The 27,841-nt window shown below is 42.7% G+C and overlaps 1 protein-coding gene across 6 annotated transcripts in view; it reads right to left on the bottom strand.

Annotated features, from left to right (window-relative positions):
* sox5 (SRY-box transcription factor 5) overlaps positions 1–27,841 on the bottom strand; it is a 396,290-nt gene that overhangs the window by 128,592 nt on the left and 239,857 nt on the right. For all 6 annotated transcript variants that reach the window (XM_034163653.1, XM_034163650.1, XM_034163655.1 and 3 more), the window contains one exon: positions 19,764–19,986. In XM_034163653.1, the coding sequence (XP_034019544.1) occupies positions 19,764–19,986 (223 nt within the window). The remainder of the gene's footprint in view (positions 1–19,763; positions 19,987–27,841) is intronic.

Genomic DNA, 27,841 nt, shown 5'->3' with positions numbered 1-27,841 from the left:
CGCTTTATATTGTAAGGCAAGGCCATACAATAATTATGTAAAACCCCAACGGTCAAAACGACCCCCTGTGAGCAAGCACTTGGCTACAGTGGGAAGGAAAAACTCCCTTTTAACAGGAAGAAACCTCCAGCAGAACCAGGCTCAGGGAGGGGCAGTCTTCTGCTGGGACTGGTTGGGGCTGAGGGAGAGAACCAGGAAAAAGACATGCTGTGGAGGGGAGCAGAGATCGATCACTAATGATTAAATGCAGAGTGGTGCATACAGAGCAAAAAGAAAAAGAAACAGTGCATCATGGGAACCCCCCAGCAGTCTACGTCTATAGCAGCATAACTAAGGGATGGTTCAGGGTCACCTGATCCAGCCCTAACTATAAGCTTTAGCAAAAAGGAAAGTTTTAAGCCTAATCTTAAAAGTAGAGAGGGTGTCTGTCTCCCTGATCTGAATTGGGAGCTGGTTCCACAGGAGAGGAGCCTGAAAGCTGAAGGCTCTGCCTCCCATTCTACTCTTACAAACCCTAGGAACTACAAGTAAGCCTGCAGTCTGAGAGCGAAGCGCTCTATTGGGGTAATATGGTACTACGAGGTCCCTAAGATAAGATGGGACCTGATTATTCAAAACCTTATAAGTAAGAAGAAGAATTTTAAATTCTATTCTAGAATTAACAGGAAGCCAATGAAGAGAGGCCAATATGGGTGAGATATGCTCTCTCCTTCTAGTCCCCGTCAGTACTCTAGCTGCAGCATTTTGAATTAACTGAAGGCTTTTTAGGGAACTTTTAGGACAACCTGATAATAATGAATTACAATAGTCCAGCCTAGAGGAAATAAATGCATGAATTAGTTTTTCAGCATCACTCTGAGACAAGACCTTTCTGATTTTAGAGATATTGCGTAAATGCAAAAAAGCAGTCCTACATATTTGTTTAATATGCACTTTGAATGACATATCCTGATCAAAAATGACTCCAAGATTTCTCACAGTATTACTAGAGGTCAGGGTAATGCCATCCAGAGTAAGGATCTGGTTAGACACCATGTTTCTAAGATTTGTGGGGCCAAGTACAATAACTTCAGTTTTATCTGAGTTTAAAAGCAGGAAATTAGAGGTCATCCATGTCTTTATGTCTGTAAGACAATCCTGCAGTTTAGCTAATTGGTGTGTGTCCTCTGGCTTCATGGATAGATAAAGCTGGGTATCATCTGCGTAACAATGAAAATTTAAGCAATACCGTCTAATAATACTGCCTAAGGGAAGCATGTATAAAGTGAATAAAATTGGTCCTAGCACAGAACCTTGTGGAACTCCATAATTAACTTTAGTCTGTGAAGAAGATTCCCCATTTACATGAACAAATTGTAATCTATTAGACAAATATGATTCAAACCACCGCAGCGCAGTGCCTTTAATACCTATGGCATGCTCTAATCTCTGTAATAAAATTTTATGGTCAACAGTATCAAAAGCAGCACTGAGATCTAACAGAACAAGCACAGAGATGAGTCCACTGTCCGAGGCCATAAGAAGATCATTTGTAACCTTCACTAATGCTGTTTCTGTACTATGATGAATTCTAAAACCTGACTGAAACTCTTCAAATAGACCATTCCTCTGATAATGTCACTGTCACTTTAGTTAACGTATATGCACCTCCAGAAGGAGATCAGAAATTTTTTCAATTATTATATAACAAGATCACTACAAAGACCGAGGGTATACTAATATGTGGAGGGGATTGGAATACTGTCCTAAACCATGCCAAGGATTCAACTAGCACCAAAATATATAAAAATAATAGAACAAAAAATCTTAAAAAGTTAATAGCGGAGGCGGCACTTATAGACGTGTGGAGAGATCTTCACCCCCAAGACAAAGACTATACCCATTACTCAGCAGCTCATAAGGTGCACTCCCGGATTGACTTTTTCTTAATGAACACCGTTGATAGACACAGAGTTAAAGACTGCAGAATAGGAGTAGCAGATATATCAGATCATAATTCTATACATTTAACAATCCATTTAAAGAATCAAAACAGGACAACATTATGGAAGATGAACACAAACATCCTCAGTAATGAAAAGGTTGTACAAGAAATTAAAAAAGAAATTCAAGATTGCATTATAGTTAACAAAGACGACCAAATAGAGCCCATAATAATATGGGATACTGTCAAAGCTGTTATGCGAGGCAATTTGATTTCTAGAACGGCTCATATTAACAAAATGAAAGTTCTTAATCAGACCAAATTAGAAGAAAAATTGAGGGAATATGAAAAAAACAACATTTCGACAAAAGTGAAGCCTTAGCTAAATGCCTAAAAGATATAAGATACCAACTGTCAAATCTGGCGAAAGAAGAAATAGGGAGAAAATTAAAATTCATTAAACAAACCTTTTACGAATCAGGCTCGAAAGCGACAAGATTATTGGCAAAACGTTTAAGATCTCAAAAATTGAGAAATGTGATCTATAAGATCCGAGATCCACATACTAGAGAAATTAACAGTGAACCAGAAGAAATTAAAAAAATCTTTCAAATCTATTTTAAATCTCTATATGATCAACCAGATCAAGTAGATGGAAAAGAAGTTGAGGATTTCTTGGCTAAATTAGACCTCCCCAACATAGGTACAACTCAGAATAAGACACTATCTAGACCCATAACTAAGGAAGAACTAGACAAGACAATTAATACGTTAAAAAGTAATAAAACTCCAGGGAGTGATGGTTATCCTAACGAATGGTACAAAGTTTTTAAAGACGACTTAACTCCCTTAATGTTAGACTCATTTAATTGGACACTTAAACACGCAAAATGTCCTCCATCATGGAGAGACACAGTCATATCAGTTATACTAAAAGAAAAGAAAAATAAGGAATACTGTGAGTCATATCGCCCAATTTCTATATTGAATGTAGACTATAAATTATTTACTTCCATAACAGCAAGAAGAATAGAGACTTTCCTTCCTGATATAATAGACGAAGACCAGACAGGATTTATAAAAGGAAGGCAAACTCAAGACAATATTCGACGTACTCTACACATAATTCATGAGGCCAAGAAACAAAATATACCATTAGCCTTAGTAAGCCTTGACGCTGAAAAGGCATTTGATAGAGTATGTTGGAGATTCTTATTTGCAGTCTTGAAAAGATTTGGATTCTGTAACGATATTATTAAGTGCATACAAGCCCTATATTATAAACCAATGGCAAGAATTAAAATAAATGGTGACTTGACAGAGAGATTTGAGCTTTTTAGGGGCACTAGACAGGGTTGTTGTTTAAGCCCTGCTCTCTTTGCCTTATTTATTGAGCCCTTAGCCCAACATGTACGACAAACAACCCAATTGAAAGGAGTAACGGTATCTAAAGAAGAGCAAAGACTAAGTCTTTTTGCGGATGACATAATAGTATATCTCCGAAATCCTGATCAAACATTTCCCAACTTGATAAAAACCCTAAAAGATTATGGAAGAAAATCAGGTTACAAATTAAATATTACTAAGACTCAGGTTCTCTGTATCAATTACAAACCAGTTGAATATATCAGACAAAAATATAAACTTAATTGGGACTCAGAACAAATCAAATATTTAGGGATTTATCTGACCAGAGAAGATAAAACTGTTGTATGGCTGGGGGGCCTGGCTGCCTTTTTGTTTCTGTCTTTTGTTTTTCCTTCCAGGTGGCTTGCATTTGGGACTGAGTGGCTGTGTTGCTGAGGTTATCAGGACCTCACCCTGATCACCTGCGGCTCGTCAGGACTCACAGCTGAGGTGCATCTATATGGATTGGAACATGGTGGCATTTAAGACTGGAGTATACAGTGTGTATTTGCCAGAGACTCGACCTTGTGACCAGACGGGTGGGATCGTCGTCTCGGGAGCCATCTCATCATCAGTGGATGCAGAGAACGTCCAGGGTTTGATGCACGGTCTGTGAAAGAGGAGGGGGTGAGGTCTCACGCTCGTCAGCACACTTCCTGAGGTACGTTAGATTTTGTGACTAACATTTATACAGTCAGTAAATGTGGTGTCCCTCACACCTTTTTATATTGAGCTGTATGTTAGTCATGTATCGGCTTCCACTGCAGTGGAGTTTTGTGAACTGGATGTTCCATGCCTGCAGGTTGGGAAGCTAATTAGTAATCAAGCCAGGAAGTGTTTGCTGTTTGTACACCTTTAAGTGTTCTCTCTGTGTGTAGAGTGTGGACTCACATAAAGGTTCCTTCTTTCACAGACTCGGTTTGTTGCGGCCACCTGGGGGGTGTCGGCGGGGTCCTTGGGTCCGAACGGCTTCTGGCTCCGGACCGTTAGCGCTGCTGGGAGCGCACCACGCCAGACCGCACTTTCTTTTGTTATTTTTTGTATCACTGTTATGTATTAAATTCAGTTATCCTTTGTACCGTGCTCTGCTTATTTCATACTGGGTCCTTCAAACGCTGGTCGGTTCTCCGAGCTGCGTCCGACACATAACAGTAGTCTCTGGCCAAACATCACGGACCCAGCGGTAGCAGAGACGGTAACGCGCCGGGAAGGCGGCAGCAGACGTTCAGAAGTTATCCGGATCAGTTGCGGGTGCTCTCCGCCCGGATGGTGCGCGTTGGAGAACCCATTACTGAATACTGATTTGTGCTCTCTTGCAGCCGTGTTCCTGTGTTTGTGCCTTATCCGTGGGTCGTGGTGGAGTGTGACTGGCGACGGCTTCGCGTCACGCTCCGACTGGATAAGAGGTTTAAACGGGAGCTGCAAGAGTGTGTCTGTGATGGGTGCACGCGCACGGCGGAGCTCTGTGGCACGGGTCGCTGAGCTTCCTGTGTTACAGTTGTAGCCCCGTTTCCCCGGATAAAGATAACTACTGCGTCTGTTGTATCAGCTCCGGCATTATTTAGTTGAGCACATTTTGGTTGTGTGTTGCACACAGCTGCGCACGGAGATGCAGCTCGTTTGTTTTCTGTCACCAAAGGGGTTTTTTTCATTTTTAGCACTTTGGCTCCCTCTTTTGGTGACTTAGTCACATTACCGTTAAGCTCTTAAGTTAGAACAGGTGTGTTCGATTTGTTTGAGCTTAACGGTATACGTCACTGATTTGTTTTGTGTTAGTTCATTTCGTGTGGGTGTTTTTTGAGTTGGTTTTTGTGTGGGATTTTATTTTTTGTTTTTCACTATTTAGTGTCTGGGGTTGTGACCCTGCAGTTCTGCCAAAAAAAAAAAAAAAAAAAAGGACCCGAGCAACCTTATGTCAGTCTGTTAGTCTTTCTTTTTATTTTTTTTTTTCAGTTTCACCTCCCAGGGTTTGATGGGACGGTCCCCTGGGGGATCATGGGGGGGGTATTTGGGTTGTTGTTTTTTCTTTCTTTTTTTTTGTTTTGTTTTTTGTTATGCCCTCTCTTCTCTGACTCCAGCCGTGTGAGCCGTAGTGTCGGCGTTGCTGGAGTGGTGCAGTTAGGTTGTGCTGGGCGTTTCCCAGGTAACCTCTGCACCCGGGAGGGGAGGGGGGGGTTTGGGGTATTTTCTTTTTGTTCCCTCTCTTCTCCTCTGGCTCCAGCCGTGTGAGCCGTAGTGTCGGCGTTGCTGGAGTGGTGCAGTGTGGTTATGCTGGGCGTTTCCCAGGTAACCTCTGCACCTTGGGGGGGGGGGGTGTTTTCCCCCCAGTTTCCGCCCTCAGGGTTTGACTGTGGTGTCCTCTGGGGGGGAAAGGGCTGTGGGTCCATCTAGCCATAGACGGTCGGGGCTGGGTCCGTTGGTCGTGAGGGGAGGCGTCTCCTGGGGTTGACGAGTGGTCCTCTGGGAGGCGCTGGGAGTCCCCGTGGGTGACGTTGGATCCCAGAGGGACCTCGGCTGTGGTTAGTACTCCTGGAGCTGGCGGGAAGTCCTCTGGGGGGTGTTGGTCCCTACATGTCGTTTGGGGGGGGGCGGGGGGGGGGGTGTTTTAGCGCTTTTATTTGTAAGCTTAAGTTTGGGGTTTTTCTTTTCTCCTCATCCCGGGGTTTGATAGGACGGTCCCCTGGGGAGGGGGGGGGGGGTGGTTTGGTTGTTTGTGTTTGTCTTTTTTGTTTTATGACTAATGACCGTACATGGTTGGATAAAGGCTGACCGCACAGGTTTAAGAACTCCTGGCCACACCTGTGCTAAGTGACTGACTGAAACAAAGGCAAGGATGCAGCCAGAGGAGAGGACATCAACCATTCTGTTGGAAGACGAATGCAGATGCGGTTTCCAGCCATGGTCCCTGGAGGGGGGTGTTTCTCCTGGGCCAGGTTTGTGTGGTCGCCGGGAGGCTTCCCGTGAGGGTGGGGTACTGTTGTATGGCTGGGGGGCCTGGCTGCCTTTTTGTTTCTGTCTTTTGTTTTTCCTTCCAGGTGGCTTGCATTTGGGACTGAGTGGCTGTGTTGCTGAGGTTATCAGGACCTCACCCTGATCACCTGCGGCTCGTCAGGACTCACAGCTGAGGTGCATCTATATGGATTGGAACATGGTGGCATTTAAGACTGGAGTATACAGTGTGTATTTGCCAGAGACTCGACCTTGTGACCAGACGGGTGAGATCGTCGTCTCGGGAGCCATCTCATCATCAGTGGATGCAGAGAACGTCCAGGGTTTGATGCACGGTCTGTGAAAGAGGAGGGGGTGAGGTCTCACGCTCGTCAGCACACTTCCTGAGGTACGTTAGATTTTGTGACTAACATTTATACAGTCAGTAAATGTGGTGTCCCTCACACCTTTTTATATTGAGCTGTATGTTAGTCATGTATCGGCTTCCACTGCAGTGGAGTTTTGTGAACTGGATGTTCCATGCCTGCAGGTTGGGAAGCTGATTAGTAATCAAGCCAGGAAGTGTTTGCTGTTTGTACACCTTTAAGTGTTCTCTCTGTGTGTAGAGTGTGGACTCACATAAAGGTTCCTTCTTTCACAGACTCGGTTTGTTGCGGCCACCTGGGGGGTGTCGGCGGGGTCCTTGGGTCCGAACGGCTTCTGGCTCCGGACCGTTAGCGCTGCTGGGAGCGCACCACGCCAGACCGCACTTTCTTTTGTTATTTTTTGTATCACTGTTATGTATTAAATTCAGTTATCCTTTGTACCGTGCTCTGCTTATTTCATACTGGGTCCTTCAAACGCTGGTCGGTTCTCCGAGCTGCGTCCGACACATAACAAAAACATTATTTGAGGCTAACTACGACAAAATAAATGAGGTAATATACAGAGACTTGACAAAATGGACAAACTCAATTTTGGAGTTTAGTTCCAGAATTGAGGTAATTAAAATGAATGTTTTGCCCCGTCTATTATATCTTTTCATGTTGTGTGGGCCGCTGAAGAGGAGGTACTGCTGGCCCACCACCACCAGAGGGCGCCCTGCCTGGAGTGCGGGCTCCAGGCACCAGAGGGCGCTGCCGCCGACGAAGGCTGCCAGGGTGACAGCTGTCACCCATTACTGGACACAGCTGACTGCACTCAGGACGGAGGTATATCAGCAGGACAGCGTCTCCACCTCAGTGCCGAGATATCGCCTTGAGATTAAGGTAACCTTCTCTGCAAGCTCATATTGAAGACTCTGATAAACCTTGGTAAACCTTTTCAGGACAGCTGACTACAGAAAGCTACTTGCTTGGATAAGTACTCACCTTTCCTGCTTCATTGTAACAAGAGGTGGAGGCGGCTTCTCCCCTCTCTGTCTACTGGGTGCTGTCGCACCCATACCTGTGTGTTTGTGCTCTTTCCCGCCAGCAGTACCGGATCCGACGAGCGGAGGCAGTGGCCACCTGGGAATTCGGGACTTGGCGGTTCCAGTACTTCTGGGGTTCGGTGGCAGAGGAAATCTGGGTGGTTCCGGTTCGACTAGGACGGACGCCTCCTACCTTCGAGCCTGCCCACACGACACCAGCAGATTTCGGCTTCAAACTCCAAATTATTAATTGTTGTATTGGTTGTGCTCTTTTCACAACAGTAAAACTTGTTATTCACCTTTCTCCATTGTCCGTTCATTGCGCCCCCTGTTGTGGGTCCGTGTACCTACACTTTCACAACATTTTCATCTCTTTACCAATCCAAATATCAGATACACAATTTGTAAAATGGGACAAACTAGTGAGCAGTTTTATTTGGAAGGGAGCAAAACCTAGGGTGAGGTATAAAACCCTCCAACTGGGTAAAAATAAAGGAGGACTCGCCCTTCCAAATTTTAAAGAATTTTTTCTAGCAGCCCAATTAAGATATATTGTTTTTTGGTGTTCTCCGGAATTTAGTTCTAAATGGAAAAGTATCGAAACTAATTATGACACATGTATACCTCAATCAAGACTGGGTGACAAAGTCAGCCCACAGCCCAAAGAAAAGAATCCAATAATTGAATTCTCTATTGGTGGGATACAATAAACAAATTCAAATTGGAAGGAGACAGTAAATTATTGACATGGCCTTCTCTTTCTCCCAACTTTAGAAGTGGTCAACTAGACTGTACATTCAAAAGGTGGATTGATAGGGGAATCACAGCCGTGACCACATTAATCAAAGGAAGAGTTTTTAAATCTTTTTCCCATTTAAAAAAAGGAGTTTGCCCTAGATGACACTGACTTATTTAGATATTTTCAATTAAGACATTTTTATAACTCTGAAATTAGGCCTCATCTTTCACAAGAAAGCAGTGAATTAATTGAGATGATAACTGGTGCATATAGAACATTGCCTTCAAAAATTATTTCCAAATTGTATAAATGTTTGCAAAACTCCAATGGAACTGACTCAATGTATGTCAAAAAAAAAGTGGGAATCTGAGTTACAACTCAATTTGTCAGAGGATGATTGGCATTCTGTCTGCCTTTTCCAGCATACTACAACCGCCTCTAGACAATGGAGGGAATTCGGCTGGAAAAATATAATAAGATATTTTATTTCACCACTTATCAAAAGTAAGCAGCTCAAATCTCCTCAACAGTGCTGGAGACTCTGTGTTATGTGTCGGACGCAGCTCGGAGAACCGACCAGCGTTTGAAGGACCCAGTATGAAATAAGCAGAGCACGGTACAAAGGCTAACTGAATTTAATACATAACAGTGATAATATAATAACAAAAAGGTGCGGCCTGGCGTGGTGCGCTCCCAGCAGCGCTAACGGTCCGGAGCCAGAAGCTGTTTCGGACCCAAGGACCCCGCCGACACCCCCCAGGTGGCCGCAACAACCGAGTCTGTGAAAGAAGGAACCATTATGTGAGTCCACACTCTACACACAGAACACTTAAAGGTGTACAAACAGCAAACACTTCCTGGCTTGATTACTGATCAGCTTCCCAACCTGCAGGCATGGAACATCCAGTTCACAAAACTCCACTGCAGTGGAAGCTGATACATGACTAACAAACAGCTCAATACAATAAGGTGTGAGGGACACCACATTTACTGACTGTATAACTGTTAGTCACAAAATCTAACGTACCTCAGGAAGTGTGCTGACGAGCGTGAAACCTCATCCCCTCCTCTTTCACAGACTGTGCATCAAACCTGGACGTTCTCAGCATCCGCTGCTGATGAGATGGCTCCCGAGACGAGGATCTCACCCGTCTGGTCACAAGGTCGAGTCTCTGGCAAATACACACTGTGCACTCCAGTCTTAAATGCCAACATGTTCCAATCCATCCAGATGCACCACAGCTGTGAGTCCTGACGAGTCGCAGGTGATCAGGGTGAGGTCCTGACAGCCTCAGCAACACAGCCACTCAGTCCCAAACGCACGCCACCTGGGAGGAAAACCAAAAGACAGCAACAAACCGGCAGCCAGGCCCCCCCAGCCATATAACACTCTGTGGTAGTTCGAGTGCCGGTCATTCTCATATTTTTTGGACATGCCCTATTCTCAGACCCTTTTGGGAATCCATAGCTAAAGAAATGGAGGATATACTCGGCTACAAGATTCCTAATGACTTTCAGAGTATGTACTTGGGTTTAACCTCTGAGAAGGTTTTACGGGCAGAAGATATTTATCTTTACAAAGTGATGTTGATTGCAAGCAAGAAAACCATCACAAAGAACTGGCTGAGAAACACCACTTTAACACTGATGCAATGGAAAGAGATTATGGAGGGAATCTTTGAGATGGAAAGAATTACTCACCATTCAAGGCTGCAAGTACCAATTTTTAACCAAAGGTGGAAGAAATGGTTAACCTATAAGACTCATGTATAAAACCGCATGCTCTCGACCATAATGTAACCCTACCGTCGCCCCCCCCCCCTTTTTTTTTCTCTCTCTCTAATGGGTGTGTGAGTGTTCTCAATTTGTTCCTATTGTTCTTGAAAACTGCATAAATAAAAATTGGAAAAAAAAAAAAAAGTCAATCGTGAGTCCCTTTTGTGTGGATTAAAGTCACTAACTGGGACTCTTGTCTTGCTGCGGACAAGAAACGAGAATTGTCCTGTGTTCCATTTGTATGGCTCCAAACGCTGCGCCACTCTCTGCCGAGTCAAGTTAGAAAGATGGAGTCCGGTCAGAATTACTAACTTCAAAGCGAATCGCCATTTTATACCAAATGACACCTCTTTCCAAATGTTGTAATATAGACAACAAACCAAAATATTTTTTTTTCCCCAAAATGAGACGTCATCCGCGTTTTATGAATTGCATCCTGATGTGCAGCGTGGCTGACTGAGCTCAGCTCAGAGTCTATGGAGTTACATTTGTGCCATTAATATGTGAATGGAAATGCTTTTGACAAAAACACTACAGATTTTTTTTATTTCTATTTATGTCCAGAGATCAAGGATCCAGTGGCCAATTTCATATTTATTTACACTCAACAAAAATATAAACGCAACACTTTTGGTTTTGCTCCCATTTTGTATGAGATGAACTCAAAGATCTAAACTTTTTCCACATACACAATATCACCATTTCCCTCAAATATTGTTCACAAACCAGTTTAAATCTGTGATAGTGAGCACTTCTCCTTTGCTGAGATAATCCATCCCACCTCACAGGTGTGCCATATCAAGATGCTGATTAGACACCATGATTAGTGCACAGGTGTGCCTTAGACTGTCCACAATAAAGGCTTTAGCTACTTTTCTAGCAGATGGAAACAATGCCTGGGAGCTGAATCTATGAAGGGTTTGCGCAATTTCTACCTTTTTAAAGCAAGAATGTCCTCCTTTAACTCCTCAAGCACCCTGTACTCTGACTCCAGTAGCTCAAGAACAAATCTAGGAAATACATTTTGTGGTGTTTGATTGAATAAAGAAAACAGGATTTAACATTTGGTCATTTGGTCTAAAACTACATTTTCCACAGATGGAAAATGTAGGGTTTAAAAAAATACCAAAATGTCAAAAAGTCCTTTGTTTAGGTTAACAAGGGAGACACCAAATTCATTAAAACAGCATGGAACATAAATATAACTAATCTGTAACCTACAGTGAAGGGTCTTAGAGGGATACTGACAAGAGGAGTTTGCATGTTCTTCATTAGATATGTACACAACAACTACTGGTTGTATGGTAAATAAGTCCTAGACAAGCCCTAAGGCCCATCAAGCTGGTATTTATCACCGCATACATTAGCGTGAAATGGATAAGAGTCTATGACTATCCCTTGACTGGTACGGGACTGGGACTACAGCTGCATGAACTGGGACAATGCAGATGAAAAATCTTATCCAAGGACCCAGACAGGTAGCATGAACCACAAACCTGCAATGAAATCCTGGTCTACATACTCCTGGTCCAACTCAGAGATACTACATAAAGTCAGGAGTCTCATAAACAGCTTTTCTTCAGATCTTATCACCAACAAAGGCAGCAGAAATATCCCTGCAAATCTGCAACCGCTGAAGGTGCTGTAGGCCAGCAGACATACGGTTATGCTAATGTTAAAGTTTGGGCTACCTTCGCGGGACATAAAATGCTCCATGGAAAAGTCTTCTGTGAGTCAGCAAAGACACGGCAAACACATGTTCTGTAGGACCAACTTCCAGAATCAGCGGCTGTGTGCTGGAGGGAAAAGAATGACCTTAACAAAGACCCCTTGTTTCTTGACGATACATTTTATCACATGTTTTGTAATGTTCTCCTTTTTGTCAAGAATAATAATTTCCCAAGGTGGACATGTTTTTAAACTCGAATGCAATCCTTAAAAGTTGTCCAAAAGAATTTCCACAATTATTCCTGTTTACAGCGGAGGTTATACTGGGAAATACCAAAGCATAAAAAGCCCCTGCAGTACAGGAGCCACAGTAATGGATAACTGTCAGTGGGTAGCAGAGGGTCAACAGCAGGGTCCAGAGATGGAGCTCAGCTGGCTCTAAACTTTCAGTCCAAACCGCCGTGCAGGCAGCAAGACGGAGAGGAGAGGAGGAGGTGGAGGAATGAGGCTGAATGTCTGGTGAAAGTCCAGGGCAGTAGAGGCACCACTCCCGAGGCTGAGAGGAACATCTGTGCCCCATTTAATGATGGTTTGCCACTTTTTTTACCCCCCTCAACCATTTTTCTTCTCTTCCATTTTGCAATCCACTATCTATCCATCTATCCGTCTCCCTCTAGAGCTGGGTGAACAGATTAACACCGCTCTCTGCCATGCTTAGAGGGTCACAAGAGGTTAAAAAGCAGGTCTTCGAGAAAAGTCCAAGCCAGGTGTGTCTAGTGTATTGCATACCCTAGATCACTTGGGTTTCAACGCCAAGTCTCCTCTCGAGCCCACGCCTCCCATGATGCTCTGCGCGCTGCTCTCATTATCCCGCGTAATGATTCATACGCAGGCTCAAGCACGTGCATCTTGTCCAGTGGCCTCTCATCTCGGCTACAGGTACACGCACAAACACACACACTCGAGGCGGTGTTATGGCATTCTTATCTCTGCTGTTCTTCCTGAAGAATTTATTAAAGAAGGCAGCTCGCCGTGTGTGTGTGTGCGTGCGTGCATCTGTATTTAACAGTGAGTGTGTATCTCCTGGGTAGCAGGTGGCCAGTGGAGTAACACAGGAGATGAATGGAGAGAGCAGGAGAGCGGTGGAGCATGCTTGGGCCAGGCCATGGGGGACGACGTCACTAGTTATTTATTAGAGGCCAACACGCGCACACCTTCCACGCGTGCAGCCATATGCAATCCGTCCAACACACGTGCACACATGTTGTGCCACAGATACATATGCAAATACACATACACAACTATACATGCTCCCAAAGGCTTAAACAGCAAATACCCACGTGCACACTGACCTAGTATCTACCACATCTTCATTCATCTAGCCTAAGTAGAGCAACGCTAGCCAGAGGTGCATCTTCCAGACTCAAGAGTTTGGGCTTTGCCTTAATGGCACACGCGCTACCACCAACGCAAACTCTTAGGCCAATGGTGCACAAGCTGTCAAACTCTTATTTTGTTATTGTACTGTAGATCAGATGGTGTGGTCAAGAGAAGGGGTTGACGATTATCGGCACTGATAATTGGTCGACCCCAGGCTAATAATTGGTTGACCCCTAGTCTTGGCTGACTATTGGCACTAGGGATGGGTATTGATAAGATTTAATTGATATCGATACCATTATCGATTCCGCTTACTGATCCAATTCCTTATCGATTCCCTTATTGATACCTCTTGTGAATTTTCTGTGTACTAAAAGTAGGCTTTACAGGTTTTCTATGTCAACAACATTTTATTGAGTCTTTAAGTAAATAAATATGAAATTGGTCACTGGATCCTTAAACTGGACATAATAAACTTTACATGGTGGATCCTTGATCTCTGGACATGAATAGAAATAAACAAAATCTGTAGTTTTTGTCAAAAGCATTTCCTTTCAGACATTATTGGCATGTCTTTCCATACCTCTGAGCTGAGCTCTTGCAGCCGGTTGTGCTGGACATCAGGATGTAATTAATAAAGAATACAGGACCTCTCATTTTGGGAGGGAAAAAAAACGTTTTAGTCGATTGTAGTTTGTCTGTATTACAGCATTTGGAAAGAGGTGTCATTTTATTTTAAGTGGCAATTTGTTTTGAAGTTAATAATTCTGACTGGACTCTATCTCGGCAGAGAGCGGCGCAGCGTTTGGAGCTGTGCCAACGGAACAGAAGACGCTTCTCATTTCTTGACTGCAACAAGACAAGAGTCCCAGTTAGTGACTTTAATCTACACAAAAGTGACTCACGATTGACATATTTTAATGGTTTTGAGAGGGGTTAAGAAGCGGACTTGCCGCTTCTGAAGAACAGCGAATCAAAGAACCAACGAGCCAGCGGAAACGCGCTGCAGAAGTGGTTGATTACAGAATCGCTGCAGGGTCTGTAATCAACGTAGAGAAATGACCAATGAAGGACCGATAAGGGAATCGTTAAGCAAAAAGGCTATTGATGTCGATGGATCGAATCATTTCTTAACGATACCCGAAAATAACCGGTTCTTGATACCCAACCCTAATTGGCACCGATAATTGGTTGTCCCCAAGTCGAGTCAACATCTCAGTCAGTCACATTAACTTTCATCATGCCTTTTACACATCTGAACCAATAACAATGGATCGTAAAGAAGAAAACTGCTTTTTGAAGCAAACTGAATTAATCTCAATCACAAATCAACACCCAATGGCACACTGGGACTTTTAGTCTTTGTGTCAACACAGAAACCGAAGTCATGGCCTTGTGAACAGCAAAACAACAGAAATACATCCATTGGTAAAACTAGTTCTGTCATAATGTCGCTACATTACCGCCAAGTAACATTTAAAAATTTATGTGAGATCCAAGCGCAAAATTCACATTTGCAGAAAAAAAATTGCAAACATGTCTTGAAGCGTGTGATCACATTTAAATGGACAGAGCATCAAGTGGACCAAAAAGTGTGAACAGATAAATTTTAAAGCAGTGGAGGCAACTGTAACTTTTTGTTACTTGTACACAGCGTAACATCGCTGCAGTTGACAAATGTACGAGTCAGTAATTAATTTAATGGTAAAAAGTAGTTAAAATTATGTCAAACTTTAATTTTTGATCTCAGTCTTAATACATGACTGTTTTGTTAAAATTCCTCTTAAATTGCTGCATGTTTTACGTTTTTAGCCTGAAGCAAAGTTAGGTTATAGCAGGAACAACCGCGTTATTTGCACACTGCGCTGTCATAAAAACAGCAATAAAGCAGATTTAAGTGTCAGGAAAAACGCCAACTTGTCATAGCGCTGCTTTGTGCTCTTTTTCTGTTTAGCGCGACGGCTGTGGTGTGCAGCTTGCGGCCGTGCCTTTGATAAAGTTAGTTTCTCTTTCTGTTTCAAGATGTTTATCACTTTCTGACCCATTTTGTGTCTTTTGCCCCTTGTTCACATCCCTCCTGGTGTTAAAGCTCCTACAGTCAAAGTGTGCGTGAGCATGTGTGTGTTTGTGTGTTATTGATCCAGCTGGAAGCAGTGTGCGTATGTGTGTGTGTGTGTGTGTGTGTGTGTGTGTGTGTGTGTGTGTGTGTGTGTGTGTGTGTGTGTGTGTGTGTGTGTGTGTGCGCAATCGGGGGAGGGGGGAGATGGAGGGGGGTGCGAAGGAACACTAATATTCCAGGCCTTTCATAATGATTAAAGGATTCATTAAATTTTCATCCCAACCTGCTGTTTGTTGCTAATGGCCTTTGTGAGCCACACAGCCAAACAATAGCTAGCCAGGCACAGAAAAGGGATTTGTATCTCGTGTTCAATACCGCCTCTTGCCGTCCCTCTCTCTCACCCCCTCTCCATTTCCCTCTGCTTCTCTTCATCTATTCTCAGTGTCTCTTTTCTTCCACTACTTTCTTTTCTTTCTGCCTTCCTCTTTTGCTTGGCTCGGGTATTTTTTTGTGCCTGTGATCGGGTTTGTGCGTGTCGGGTCCAGAGGCGCCGAGGCCTTTTGTTAGCGTTTCTTCTTCTTCTGAACACGGGGCAGCTAATGCTCGAGGTCGGTTTGGACGCCGCACTGCTGTGGCACTCTGTTAATGGGGTCTGCAAAGACACTGCTCTTTCTCTCCTTCGTGCTCTCCTTCTCTTTTCTTGTGCCCTTCCTCCATCTCTCGTTACTTCTCCCTCTCTGCTCTGTCTGTCTGACCAACAAAAATCCATTACTGTTGTGTGTGTGTTTTTGTCCCTTCTCCAGCCGGTTCATGAGGTTCAGCAAAGCAGAGAACAAATCAAAACATGCCTGAATTACAGATATATAAATGTAACGCATCACAACAGGCCTTTCTATTGAAAAATAACCGGACGGGGAGACTGCTGACCAGCAGGCTGAGCTGCTTTGAAAACCTCACAGAAAACAAGGAGAAAATTAGGTGAGTGCGTTGCAGCTTGAACTGATAACCTGTAAATGCCGTGTGAGCGCATAAATACACAAGTACACACGGACACCTGCACGTAAGTGCACAAGCCTTAACTGTAAACCTTCAAGACGAAGACGAGAGGTGCACCAGAAGCTTGTTTCAGCATCCTTAAGTTGACGAAGCTTCAACTGAGGATAATCTAGAAGTCTTAAAGGGTGTTATCAGTTCCTCTGGGAGTCGAGCCGGATAAGGCACAAATTTTAGCCAGTCAAATCAGGTCTGGTGAAGTTCAGTTCCACTGGTAACACCATCTTTATTTCGGGTTAGCATTTTTGCTAACTTTGAAAATGGTGAGCAGATTGATTAGCTTCTGCTAATTAGTTCTACAAACATTTTTTGGGGAAATAAATAAATAAATTACTGGTCATAAATGCTCTGTTGGAGCTTATACATAAATCCAATAAGTGAAATTGATGCCTTGCGCGGAGCTCGCATGGTGAGAAAGGTCATTTAAGCATTTCTGCCCAGAGATCAGTCAACATAAGATTTTCTTAGAACATTTCTGCTCTCTCAGTTTGTTTTTCAGGGGTTTATGGCTAAAAAACCCAAACAAAAGCTAAATTCATAAAATAACAATTGCAATTCCGATTCAAGAATGCTGGCTGCAAAACATATTTTCATGCAGGGGAGCCAGCTTTATTACTGTCTTGCATGAAGGGAGTTAGTATGAAGCGACCCGTCGCTACACGGAAAAGTGTTTGCCCAAACGTCTGTTGAGAATTCTGTCAATTTCTTCTTCCTCCATTAAAGAAATGATGATCTCAACAAAGATCAATTATCCTTGGGTTTACTTCAGAGAAGTTCCGGATGCCCGGTGGATCAGTTTTGGGATGCATTATTTATTTTAGCTTTTATTTCAGATTCTAAATTGTATAAAATATGCACATAGTGCATCTGGAAAGTATTCACAGCGCTTCACTTTTTCCACATTTTATGTTACAGCCTTATTCCAAAATGGATTAAATTAATTGAAATTAATTTTTTCCTCAAAATTCTACATATAGTATCCCATAATGACAATGTGAAAAAAGCTTTTTGCAATTTTTATAAATTTATTAAAAATGGAAAAACTAAGAAATCACATGTGCACAAGTATTCACAGCTTTTGCCATGAAGCTCAAAATTGAGCTCAGGTGCATCCTGTTTCCACTGATCATCCTTGAGATGTTTCGACAGCTTAATTGGAGTCCACCTGGGGTAAATTCAATTGATTGGACATGATTTGGAAAGACACACACCTGTCTACATATAAGGTCCCACAGTTGAAATGGAAAAGTTTTGTATGTCAGAGCACAAACCAAGCATGAAGTAAAAGGAATTGTCGGTAGACCTCAGAGAAAGGATTGTCTCGAGGCACAAATCTGGGGAAGGGTTCAGAAACATTTCTTCTGCTTTGAAGGTCCCAATGAACACAGTGGCCTCCACCATCTGTAAATGGAAGATGTTCAGATGCACCAGGAGTCTTCTCAGAGCTGGCCATCTGTCAAAACTGAATGATCAGGGGAGAAGGGCCTTAGTTAGGGAGGTGACCAAGAACTCGATGGTCACTCTGTCAGAGCTCCAGCATTCCTCTGTGGAGAGAGGAGAACCTTCCAGAAGGACAATGATCTCTGCAGCAAACCACCAATCAGGCCTGAATGGTAGAGTGGCCAGACAGAAGCCACTCCTTAGTAAAAGGCACATGGCAGCCCACCTGGAGTTTGCCAAAAGACACCCGAAGGACCCTCAGACCATGAGAAACAAAATTCTCTGGTCTGATGAGACAAAGATTTAACAAAAACAACAACAACAACAAAAACCTTTTTCATGTTGTTGCTATGGAGTGTTGTGAGTAGAATTTTGAATGAGAAAATTAATTTACTCCATTCTGGAATAAGGCTGTAACATAACAAAATGTAGAAAAAGTGAAGTGCAGTGGATACTTTCAAGATAAGGTACTGTAAATCTATCTTGAATATTTAAAAAGCTATAAAAACGTTACAGTTTTCAAAAGAATATTGGCAGTGTAGCTGAACTTCGCTAATGGAGTTTAAATTAGTATGTTGCCTTATACAGTTTACTGATTTTACTCATGTGGTTGTTTAACTTAATTTTTATACATTATTTGCTATTCTTTAGTTTCCCTAATTGTTGGTGTTCAATTAAAAACGTACAGGAGAAGAAAATGCTAATTGTATTAATGTCATAATTTTAGAAATTGCACAAAAATATGTTCCTAATTTCCTGTCAAGACCAGAGTTTATAAAGTGCACAGGGAAATGTCAATTTTTAGATGAGTATTCCAGGTTGGTTATAAAGTTGGCCTGAAGTCCACAACAAGTGTGCAGCTAATTTCCATGCTAATGCTAATTATGTTAGCGCTGAAAGCAAAGGCTAACAAATGTACTGTGCTGCCAAGAGACATGAAGTGGTGAACACAGTGCTACTGCAAACACACATTTACGCTATTTAGTAATCTCCCAGTCACCGTAGCGCAAAGAACAGAGTTTTAAAAGAATGCACAGAGAAATGTCAAGATGATTTTCAGATGAGAAAACCAGGTTTGTTATAAAGATGGGATGAAGTCAAATTCAAGTGTGCAGCTAATGACGTGCTCAATGCTAACAATGTTAGCGCTGAAAGCACAGCAGAAGAAATGTTTTATTGTTCCGCCGACAGACATGAAGTGCAAACACCAAGCTAATGTGAACATACATTTGCGCTATTTGTAATCACCCAGTCACCTTAGCGCTATCACTCTAATGGTATTACATTTCATAGTGACTTAAGCTCTCATTCATCTGTCCAAGGAAATTAGAGTTGGCCGTGAGCTAATTTGATCTGTTTTCCTCAACTCCAACAGCTAGCCTAAGGCTACATTTGTGAATGAAATGTGGGCGCTAGCAGAGTTAAGCTGTCTAGCCTTGGGCAAAAGTCTGCTTTAGCCTCTTTGATAACGTGTGAAATCTTTATCCAAGAGATGAGAGTGTTATCCCACAGGTTACAAAGGTGCTAAGATACATTTAGCCTTCACTGTTTATTTAGCCGCCAGACATTTTCCCCTTGAGAAATGAAGCCCGGAAACATTTGGAAAGTTGTTAACATATCCAAGTGTATTTGCAAGGCTTTTCACACGCTCAGACAGTCGGCGCACATGCGTGCGTTTAAAGCTGGCGTGCATGCACACACGTGTTATGTGTCAGGTTGTGATAAATATGCAATGCGCGGCGGACAATAGGCCCAAACAGCTGATGCTGTCTGTCTGTGCGGTGGAAAAACAAAGGCTCTCATTTGAATGTGTGTGGGCTCACATCACAGGAAGCGAGAGAGAGAGAGAGAAAGAGAGAGAGAGAGAGAGAGAGAGAGAGAGAGACAGACAAGTCAGAAAGAAAGACAATGGAGTTAAAAGAGGCGGGAAGTTGGCGATCACGGCGCTGGCTGCACAGACATCGCTTTCATCGCTAACCTTCTGGCTCGTTCTTTATCAGCTCCTCCATCTTTCGTTGTTTCAGTGTGTCCACGACATCCGCCAGGCTGCCCTTGCGTCTCTCGGGGGTCCCCAGGGCGCCGGCGGTCAAACTCCCATCACTGCAGGGCCGCCCCCCACCGCTGCCCTCCTCTTTGCTAGGTGAGGTAGCGTTGTGCTGGGGGTAAGGACTCAGAGAGTTCCCCTTCGTGCCATCCTGCTCCTGAAACGTGCAAGAAAAACCAAGGAGGGGGAGAGAAGAAGAAGATATTAAGGATTAGTTTCAAACAAATGACTGAAACTTAAAGAAATAAAGAAAGCACAGAAGAAGAAGAGGAGGAAGTGGCAGTTGCCCACTCATTATCTTCATCCTTCCCTGCCTTTATTCTCCGCTTCTCCACTTCTCACAGCCCAGTGCAACCAACTTTCATCCTCGGCCAGTTATCTCAAGTTAGGGCATATTCCTTTTCTCTCTCATCCTCTGGAATCTGCATTTGACTGACTTGGAGGTACTTGACAGAACGAGCTCATGAAACAACAGCAGACGACTCCGGCGCGCTCTCAGAATCACTTTTCATTACAAAGCTCCCGACGTCTCGGCTTTGAGGGACGGCCAACGCTACTGTAGCCAGCCCAAGTTTCTGCGCTACTTTTGTCCTAAGATACACGACAATTAATGCTGAGGATGCAACGCCATCAAAAAGCGAGGAAACAACGATAAAAATAGACACCCCATCAAACAGGGAACAATTCTTTGGAGCAGCGTCAAATCAGTTCCATAAACTTATGAAAGGACAAAGTGGAAAAATTTGCAACAGAAAAAAACAAACAAACAAAAACAACTATTACCACAACAGTTTTAGTCAATATCACATATACCTCCGATAGTTAAGGTACCTCTCCTTTTGTGGAGGTGTTAGGACTACAATTCTTCTGCTTGACCTTCGTTGTCTTTAGCGATGAGAGTCCTTCCAAATAGATGTGAATTTTTTCTTTTTTTTTAAATACATAAAAAAGGACATTGTTACAAAATAGCCAGCAGTGCACACAGCTTAGCTAAAAGCAACATTGGATAAGTGCTAACCCTCTAGCTGAACGTTAACTTTAATAATAATTTAGCTGAAGCTACCAACCAATAACTGGTACTTTTAATTTTATAATCTTCACTTTGGCTTGTTTTTTGTTGTTGTTTATATGTTTTTTTTTTTGTTTGTTTGTTTTTTTTAGGTTTTTAAGGATGAAAAGCAAACAAAAAGCTGAAATTTTAGTATACTGAAGTGGAAACATGGAGGTTTGGAAAAAGGTTTAGCAATCCTATCTTAGACCATGATCAAGATGTACATAAATAATTAAATGAACAAAATTAAAAAGTACTTTACATTCAACATGCAGTTGTCTGACTGGACAGAAAGTATTAAACAAATAAGAAAAATTAAAAAATAAAAATAGACATGGACAAATAATTTTAACAGCCTAATTGATGCATTTACTCTGGCTCGAGAAGCGTCTTGCCTTCGCGCAATGTCGCTTACTGGAATAGCGTAGAGGCTTTAACTGTAGCATGGATGATTTTAGGGTTTGCAAACATTTTTCACCATGAAACATTATTAAAAAAAGCTAAAGTTAACTGACTTAGTGGAACTTTATTTAGTGAAAGCTAATTGGTCTGCTACAGGTTTTCAAATGTATCTGAAAAGCAAATCTGCTAATGAAAAATTAGCAGAATAGCTTTTCAGCATAGCTATTTTCGCTAATTAGCTGTTAGCTGATTAGCTAAACTGTGCCCACCACTGAAAGTAACAAAATAGAAATTGCTATATCAAATAATCAGAATAAAAAAATTCTGAACCTTAAGCTACAGTGTGTATTATTGGAAAAAACAAACATGTTTTCGTGATCTCAGAATGAGTCCTTCATATTGATATGGAATCAGCCCCCTCTCCTAGGCCTGCTTGGCGTCAAAGTTGCGACTGTTTCCTTCTAACAAAGCCATGGTTTAACCTACAATCTTTCCAATAGCGCTTTATTTTAATTAAGTGTGCTCAATCTCCTGCACGTGTGTGCCTGGACTTTCAATAAATATTCCCAAAAAGTGTCCATTTTCTATGTTGTTGCTTTGCATTGCCATGTTTCAGCTGCGTTTAGACACAAAAAAAAAAACACGACGACGAAAAGCGAATAGACTACAAACTAAACGGCCATCTTGTTTTGTCAGTTAACATATATGTTAAGTTGCATATACATCTTAAGTGTCATTTTTTGCAGCCAATTATGTATGCAAGTCAAGGAATGGAGCAGGCCATCCTCAAAAACAGAGTGATCATGTACGATAAAACCTAGCGAGGGAAGCTGTCAAGTCTCCGGTGGTAACTCTCAAGGAGTTACGAACATCAGCAACTGTGATCGGAGAGACTGCATACAGTTTTTGCTTCTGTTGCTTCACCAGTCAGTGTCATGGTTTAAGAGGCACAGACAATCAAGTTTGTTAAAAGAAAACAAATGAAACCTAAGACGTCCAACTCGAGCCAAAAATTTCACACATTTAAATCCATCTCTGTGCCACTCTACCGTGAAGCCATGACTGGTACAGAAACAGACAAGTTACAGGAGGCAGAGTCTTTCCAACCAGTGAAAGTTGTAATGCCTTTCGAGTTGTCATGGGTGTCTTGGTGGCTTCCCTCACTGCTGTCTTTCTCATTCATTCACCCTGTTTTTGAGAACTGCCTTCTCCAGACAAGTCTATCATACAGTACACTATTTTATCTCTTCTTAATGAATTCTTCAGCTCAACTCCAAATGTTCTGGTGTCCATCCGCAGAATTATCAAAATAAAAATAAACAAACTAGCTGTAAAATGTATTATTTTAGTTGTATTCTATTAAATGGTTGACACATTTATACCGTTTATTTTGTGCTTTATATTTTATTGGGTTCAGATTAAGTTGTAATGACTTATTTTCAACGTGATGAAAATATACAATTTTAGAAATTTTTATATAACAGAATTTTATTTATTTATTTATTTGGTATAAAAATAATTTTTAAAGCCAAATGCTCCACATACATAGAAAACGTGATGGCAGCAGAGAGTGAGAAGTAAATTCAACCATCTTAATCGTCGACCTAATAAAACCTGTGTCTGTTTGGCGAGTATACCTGAGAGACTTAACACCACCTCAGCCCCAATTAGCAGTGACACTGAGAACGCCGTTGCACGAGCTAACGCCATGTAGCGCACGCAGTGAAGTAACGTACAGAATCAGCACATAAAGAGAAGCCTATTTAACACTCACAACTGTGCTTGCAGGTGTGATTTGTACTTAATCACAGAAGCAAAGGAGTCACCGCGCCTGTCGCCTCGGCTCGTTGTAGACAGGAAGGTCAACGGTCCACAGGGTTAATCTTTGGCTAATCTCACCGCAGTGTGTCGCCAGGGACACCTCCACACCGACACAGTGCCTCACTGCTGTGCGTGTGTGCGCGTGTATGAGAGAGAGAGATTCTGATGGATTCCAGATGCATTCATGATATTACGCCGTATTAATGCAGAGACTCTTCTCTAATCATTAACTATCCGGCTGCTGTTAGAGGTGGACCGTAATGCTGAGATCACAGTTCAGTCCTATCTGAGCAGTAAGACGAGCTCCTGTCAAAGTCTCAAATCAGTTTGCTGTGTTTCAAAGTCGTAAGTCAGCATGCTCAGTAATTAACTTGCTCTCTCAGCGTTTCTGTTGCTTGCACTGAACCATAGGGCCATTCACAATATCGCTGCATACACGTGGGGATGTTATGCCACTAGACAGGCAGAATCATGGGTTGAATCCTCCGTTAGCCTGAAAAATCATGAAGACCCCGTGGGTAATCCTCTAGTTGGCCCAGGTGTGTAGTGAGTGGAGTGCCTGATATTAGTGTGTGAATGGGTGTCAAGAATCCAACCCCTCGTCCGTGTCATGACACCTTGGCAATGAATCAAGTAGGTGATTGCCTGTTGGGGTGAAATACGGTGAGAACTTTGTATGACCTGTGGCCGCTAGGGTCATCACGAAGGTCCAACAGGAACCCTGAACACGAGAGTGCTCTGGTGAAACAAGAAGTCCTCAGCAGTGGATTAGGAGGAGCAGGTGATGGTTTGTAACCCAACGGCTGTGAAGGCGGAGGAAAGCTGCAGAAGGTATTCAGACCCCAATCGTCTGGGATTTCCCAGCCATCAGACCAGGCTGAGGATCTGTCAAAGATTATGTGTTTCAAAGATTATGTGTGTAATGACATTCTCACGTTAAACAAACCCACTCACGGGCATTTCTAGATTGACCCTGGATGTTGATAAAGACACAATCTTTCTAGATCGACCCTGGAATCAATCAAGAGACAATCTTCCTAGACCAACCCTGGAATCAATCAAGAGACAATCTTCCTAGACCAACCCTGGAATCAATCAAGAGACAATCTTCCTAGATCAACCATGGAATCAATCAAGAGACAATCTTCCTAGACCAACCCTGGAATCAATCAAGAGACAATATTCCTAGATCAACCATGGATTTGATCAAAAGCCAATCTTCCTAGATCAACCGTGGAATTAATCAAGAGACGACCTTCCTAGATCGACCCTGGAATCAATCAAGAGACGATATTCCTACATCAACCATGGAATCAATCAAGAGACGATATTCCTACATCAACCATGGAATCAATCAAGAGACAATCTTCCTAGATCAACCATGGATTTGATCAAAAGCCAATCTTCCTAGATCAACCGTGGAATTAATCAAGAGACGATCTTCCTAGATCGACTCTGGAATCAATCAAGAGACGATATTCCTACATCAACCATGGAATCAATCAAGAGATAATATTCCTACATCAACCATGGAATCCATCAAGAGACAATCTTCCTAGAATGGCCGTGGAATCGATCAAAAGATGATCTTCCTTGCCACTGAGGGATAGCCACTATGAGTGTCTGAGTGTGTGCGTGAATGTGAGGCATCACTGCAAAGTTCCTTGTGCGTCTCCATTAGATGGAATTAAGTCCATTAATTTAAAGTCTTCAGCTGACCATCTTTATTTGTTGCGTCCTCCCACTGTCTCTCTCTCTCTCTCTTATTCTTCAGATTAGAGAAATTCAGCCTTCAAACAAGAGGCTTTTTGATTACAAGTTGCATCAGCGGCAGCGCAAACGAGTGCAAGCGGGTGGAAGTAGGCGAAAGAAAAGAGAAAGAAAGCAAAAAGAGCGAGAAAGAGGTGATGTTATTAGATGAAACGAGAGTGAGAGAGTTGACGGAGAGAGAGAGAGGGAGTCAGGCATCTCGAAGGCAGCGGTCACACCTGTCACATCCCATTTATCTAATCCTGCGCCTACTTAAAACAGCCGCGCGCTTTCTTTCGAGAAAGATGTCGCGCAAAACAAAACAAGCAGAACAAGGATACGGGAGACGGCGGGTTGTGATGAGGGAGTCGGATCGTTTTGCTCTGTCGAAAAATCTGCCACCTCGCCGCGTTCAACAACAAAGGTCATTTCCCAATCAAAGGGAATTAAGCCGGGGAGTCGCAGTTGCTTCAAAGAGCCGCTACATTCGGGCCGTGACATTATTTACGCGTGAAGTCAGTCAGACAGACTCGTCCTAAAGGCAACTCACTCTTTCTTTCTTTGTTTTTATTTATTTATTTTTACTCATAGCTTACAGCATACAATTCAAGTGGCCTGCTGATGATTTTGCAAGCGCACAGTGCAAGAAAAAAAAAAAAGACCAACGGGGGGGAGAGAGCGCGCGTGCGTGCTGCAAAACTTTTCTCATCAACATGCATTTATTCATAAATACAAACGGAAATCCGTAAACGTCGGTTGCCCTCGTCTCGCGTGCGCGTGTGCTTTCACCGTGTCCGTGCGTGAGTGCACATAGCCTGTAGGTGAGCGCGCCCGTGTGTCTAAGTGCGCGAGCGCTTGCATGTATGTATCTGTATGTATTTATACGCGCTGGATGTTTGCAGGCTGGCAGTGTGGGCGGTTCTGCCTTTAGTTTGCAGATGTCAATTCTCTTCCAAATGACTGGAACAAAGTAAAAATTGCGCCTCTCTCTCTCGCACACTCTCTTTATCCTTTCACTGCCTCTGCAATGGAACCGAATTAAACAACTTTTGTCTTCTTAAGCTCATCTGTGAGGGGAGGTTGGTTTAAAAAAAACACGTAACTCTTGCCAGAAAACCAGAAAGAAAAAAAAAAAAGAAGCTTTTTTTCCCAACTGCCGGCCCAGATGCCGCCGTTGGTGCTCTTTTTTTTTTTATCTTCCTCCCTTCCTTCATCTCTGTTACCCAATAGAGGAACCTCTCTTTCTCTCTGTGCCTTAGCTTGACTTGTTTCAGGGCTTTTGCAAGGTGCATGTGTGAAAAACTGTATTGCTGGCATCGTTGCGGATCGAGGCGTGGACAATGTGGCAGAAACAGCTGCAACGGTGTCATGCTTGAAGAATATACGCCAAAGCTGCCAATCGCGGCGACATACACTTAAAAAAAAAAAAAACACCTCCGACATAGTGCCAAATTGCACGCACGCACACACACATATGCTGCAAATCCTTTTACATGCCATGGCTAAACACAGACACTGTCAGTTTTGACTCGGAAGGTCCCCCAGGCCTGGACAGGCGCGCTAGCACACAAATGCGCGCCTTACTTTTATCTGAACAACACCACCAACATGAGCTTTAAATTTCACCACTATTTATGCCAACGCTTGTGCTACAACAATATTTACCACTACACCCCCCCCCCCCCCCAAAAAAAAGCCAACTACGTAGATATGTGTCTGAATTGTGCAAAGTGGCTGATTTAAGTTGCGCTCTGAGAATAACACCTTGCCCCGTGCTTATCTAATAACGTGCAGCTGCTGCACTTTAAATACCACGTCGGGTATAATGCACACGTATATTTTACCACGACCCCTAGAAGCTGACAGGCAAAGCGTGCGTTGATTCATTACTGCATCACTGGCATGAGAAATTAAGTGTGACCATCAACAAACACTTTTTTCTTTTAATCCCTGTATCACGTCGGAAGCCGTAACGTCGACCCACGCCGATTCTCTCCAGGATAATGCAAACCTATAACTACATCTTAACTTCTCAACCTGAAAAAAAAAAAACAATTCCTTCCTTCCATCCTTTCCTGTTGTGCTCTTTCAGGGCCAAAATTTCAGGGCCAAAATTTCAACAATGTGACTGTAAACCAGACATAGGCTTTGAAATGAAAGAAAGTGTCAAACAAGCTGATTTCAAGCTACGTGTCATGTTAACCACACCGGCTCCTAATTTCCATCGTACATGTGCTGATAGGATTATTCTCTGGAACATGCCCAGACATGTCCGTCTTGGTTGCAGACAGGTCTATGGTACATTAAACAAAACAAAGTTACATTTTCTATCAACCTGGTGCACTGCACTTAACTACAATGTACTTGGACCTTGTTCAAGCTTTGCTATCTCTTTGCGATACAAGACCACATCTCAGGTCTCCAGATACTCCTTGTTTCCAAGTGAAGTCAGAACCCTTTTGAAGTCCCCAGGCTTATACGGCATACAATAAAAAATGTTTGCTGGTTGAACTTTTTAGTCTACTTGTTTGGTTCTTAAATGCATTTAAAATGGACTCTTATATAAGATGACTGGACATAAGTGGACTGACATTACCTTTGACTGTTGACCAATCTGATTCAAATGTCAAGCATCTGGAGACACTCAACCAAAGATCATTCCTGCCAAATTTGGTGAGCATCTGCTCACCCGTTTCAGAGTTATTTTGCACACAGACATAGACGCAACCAAATACAAGAATGTGCAGCACCATAGGTGGGCAGGCAAAAAAAACAAAAAAAAAAACATCCTTGTTTTGTAAAATTTCATACTGTCTTCTTAAGTTAACTATTTAAACAGTTCTTTTAGTCAGACAGGAAAGATTGTTTTACCTGCTTTACATGTTTCGGCTACTTCCTGTAGCCTTCCTCAGAAGCGTCACAAGATGGGACCCATCTTGTGATGCTTCAATCTTTCCTGTCTGACTAAAAGAACTGTTTAAATACATCC

This window comes from Thalassophryne amazonica, chromosome 22 (assembly GCF_902500255.1).
Source record: "Thalassophryne amazonica chromosome 22, fThaAma1.1, whole genome shotgun sequence".
In the NCBI taxonomy this organism is placed as follows: Eukaryota; Metazoa; Chordata; class Actinopteri; order Batrachoidiformes; family Batrachoididae; genus Thalassophryne; species Thalassophryne amazonica.
This window is presented reverse-complemented; position numbering and strand designations above follow the sequence as displayed.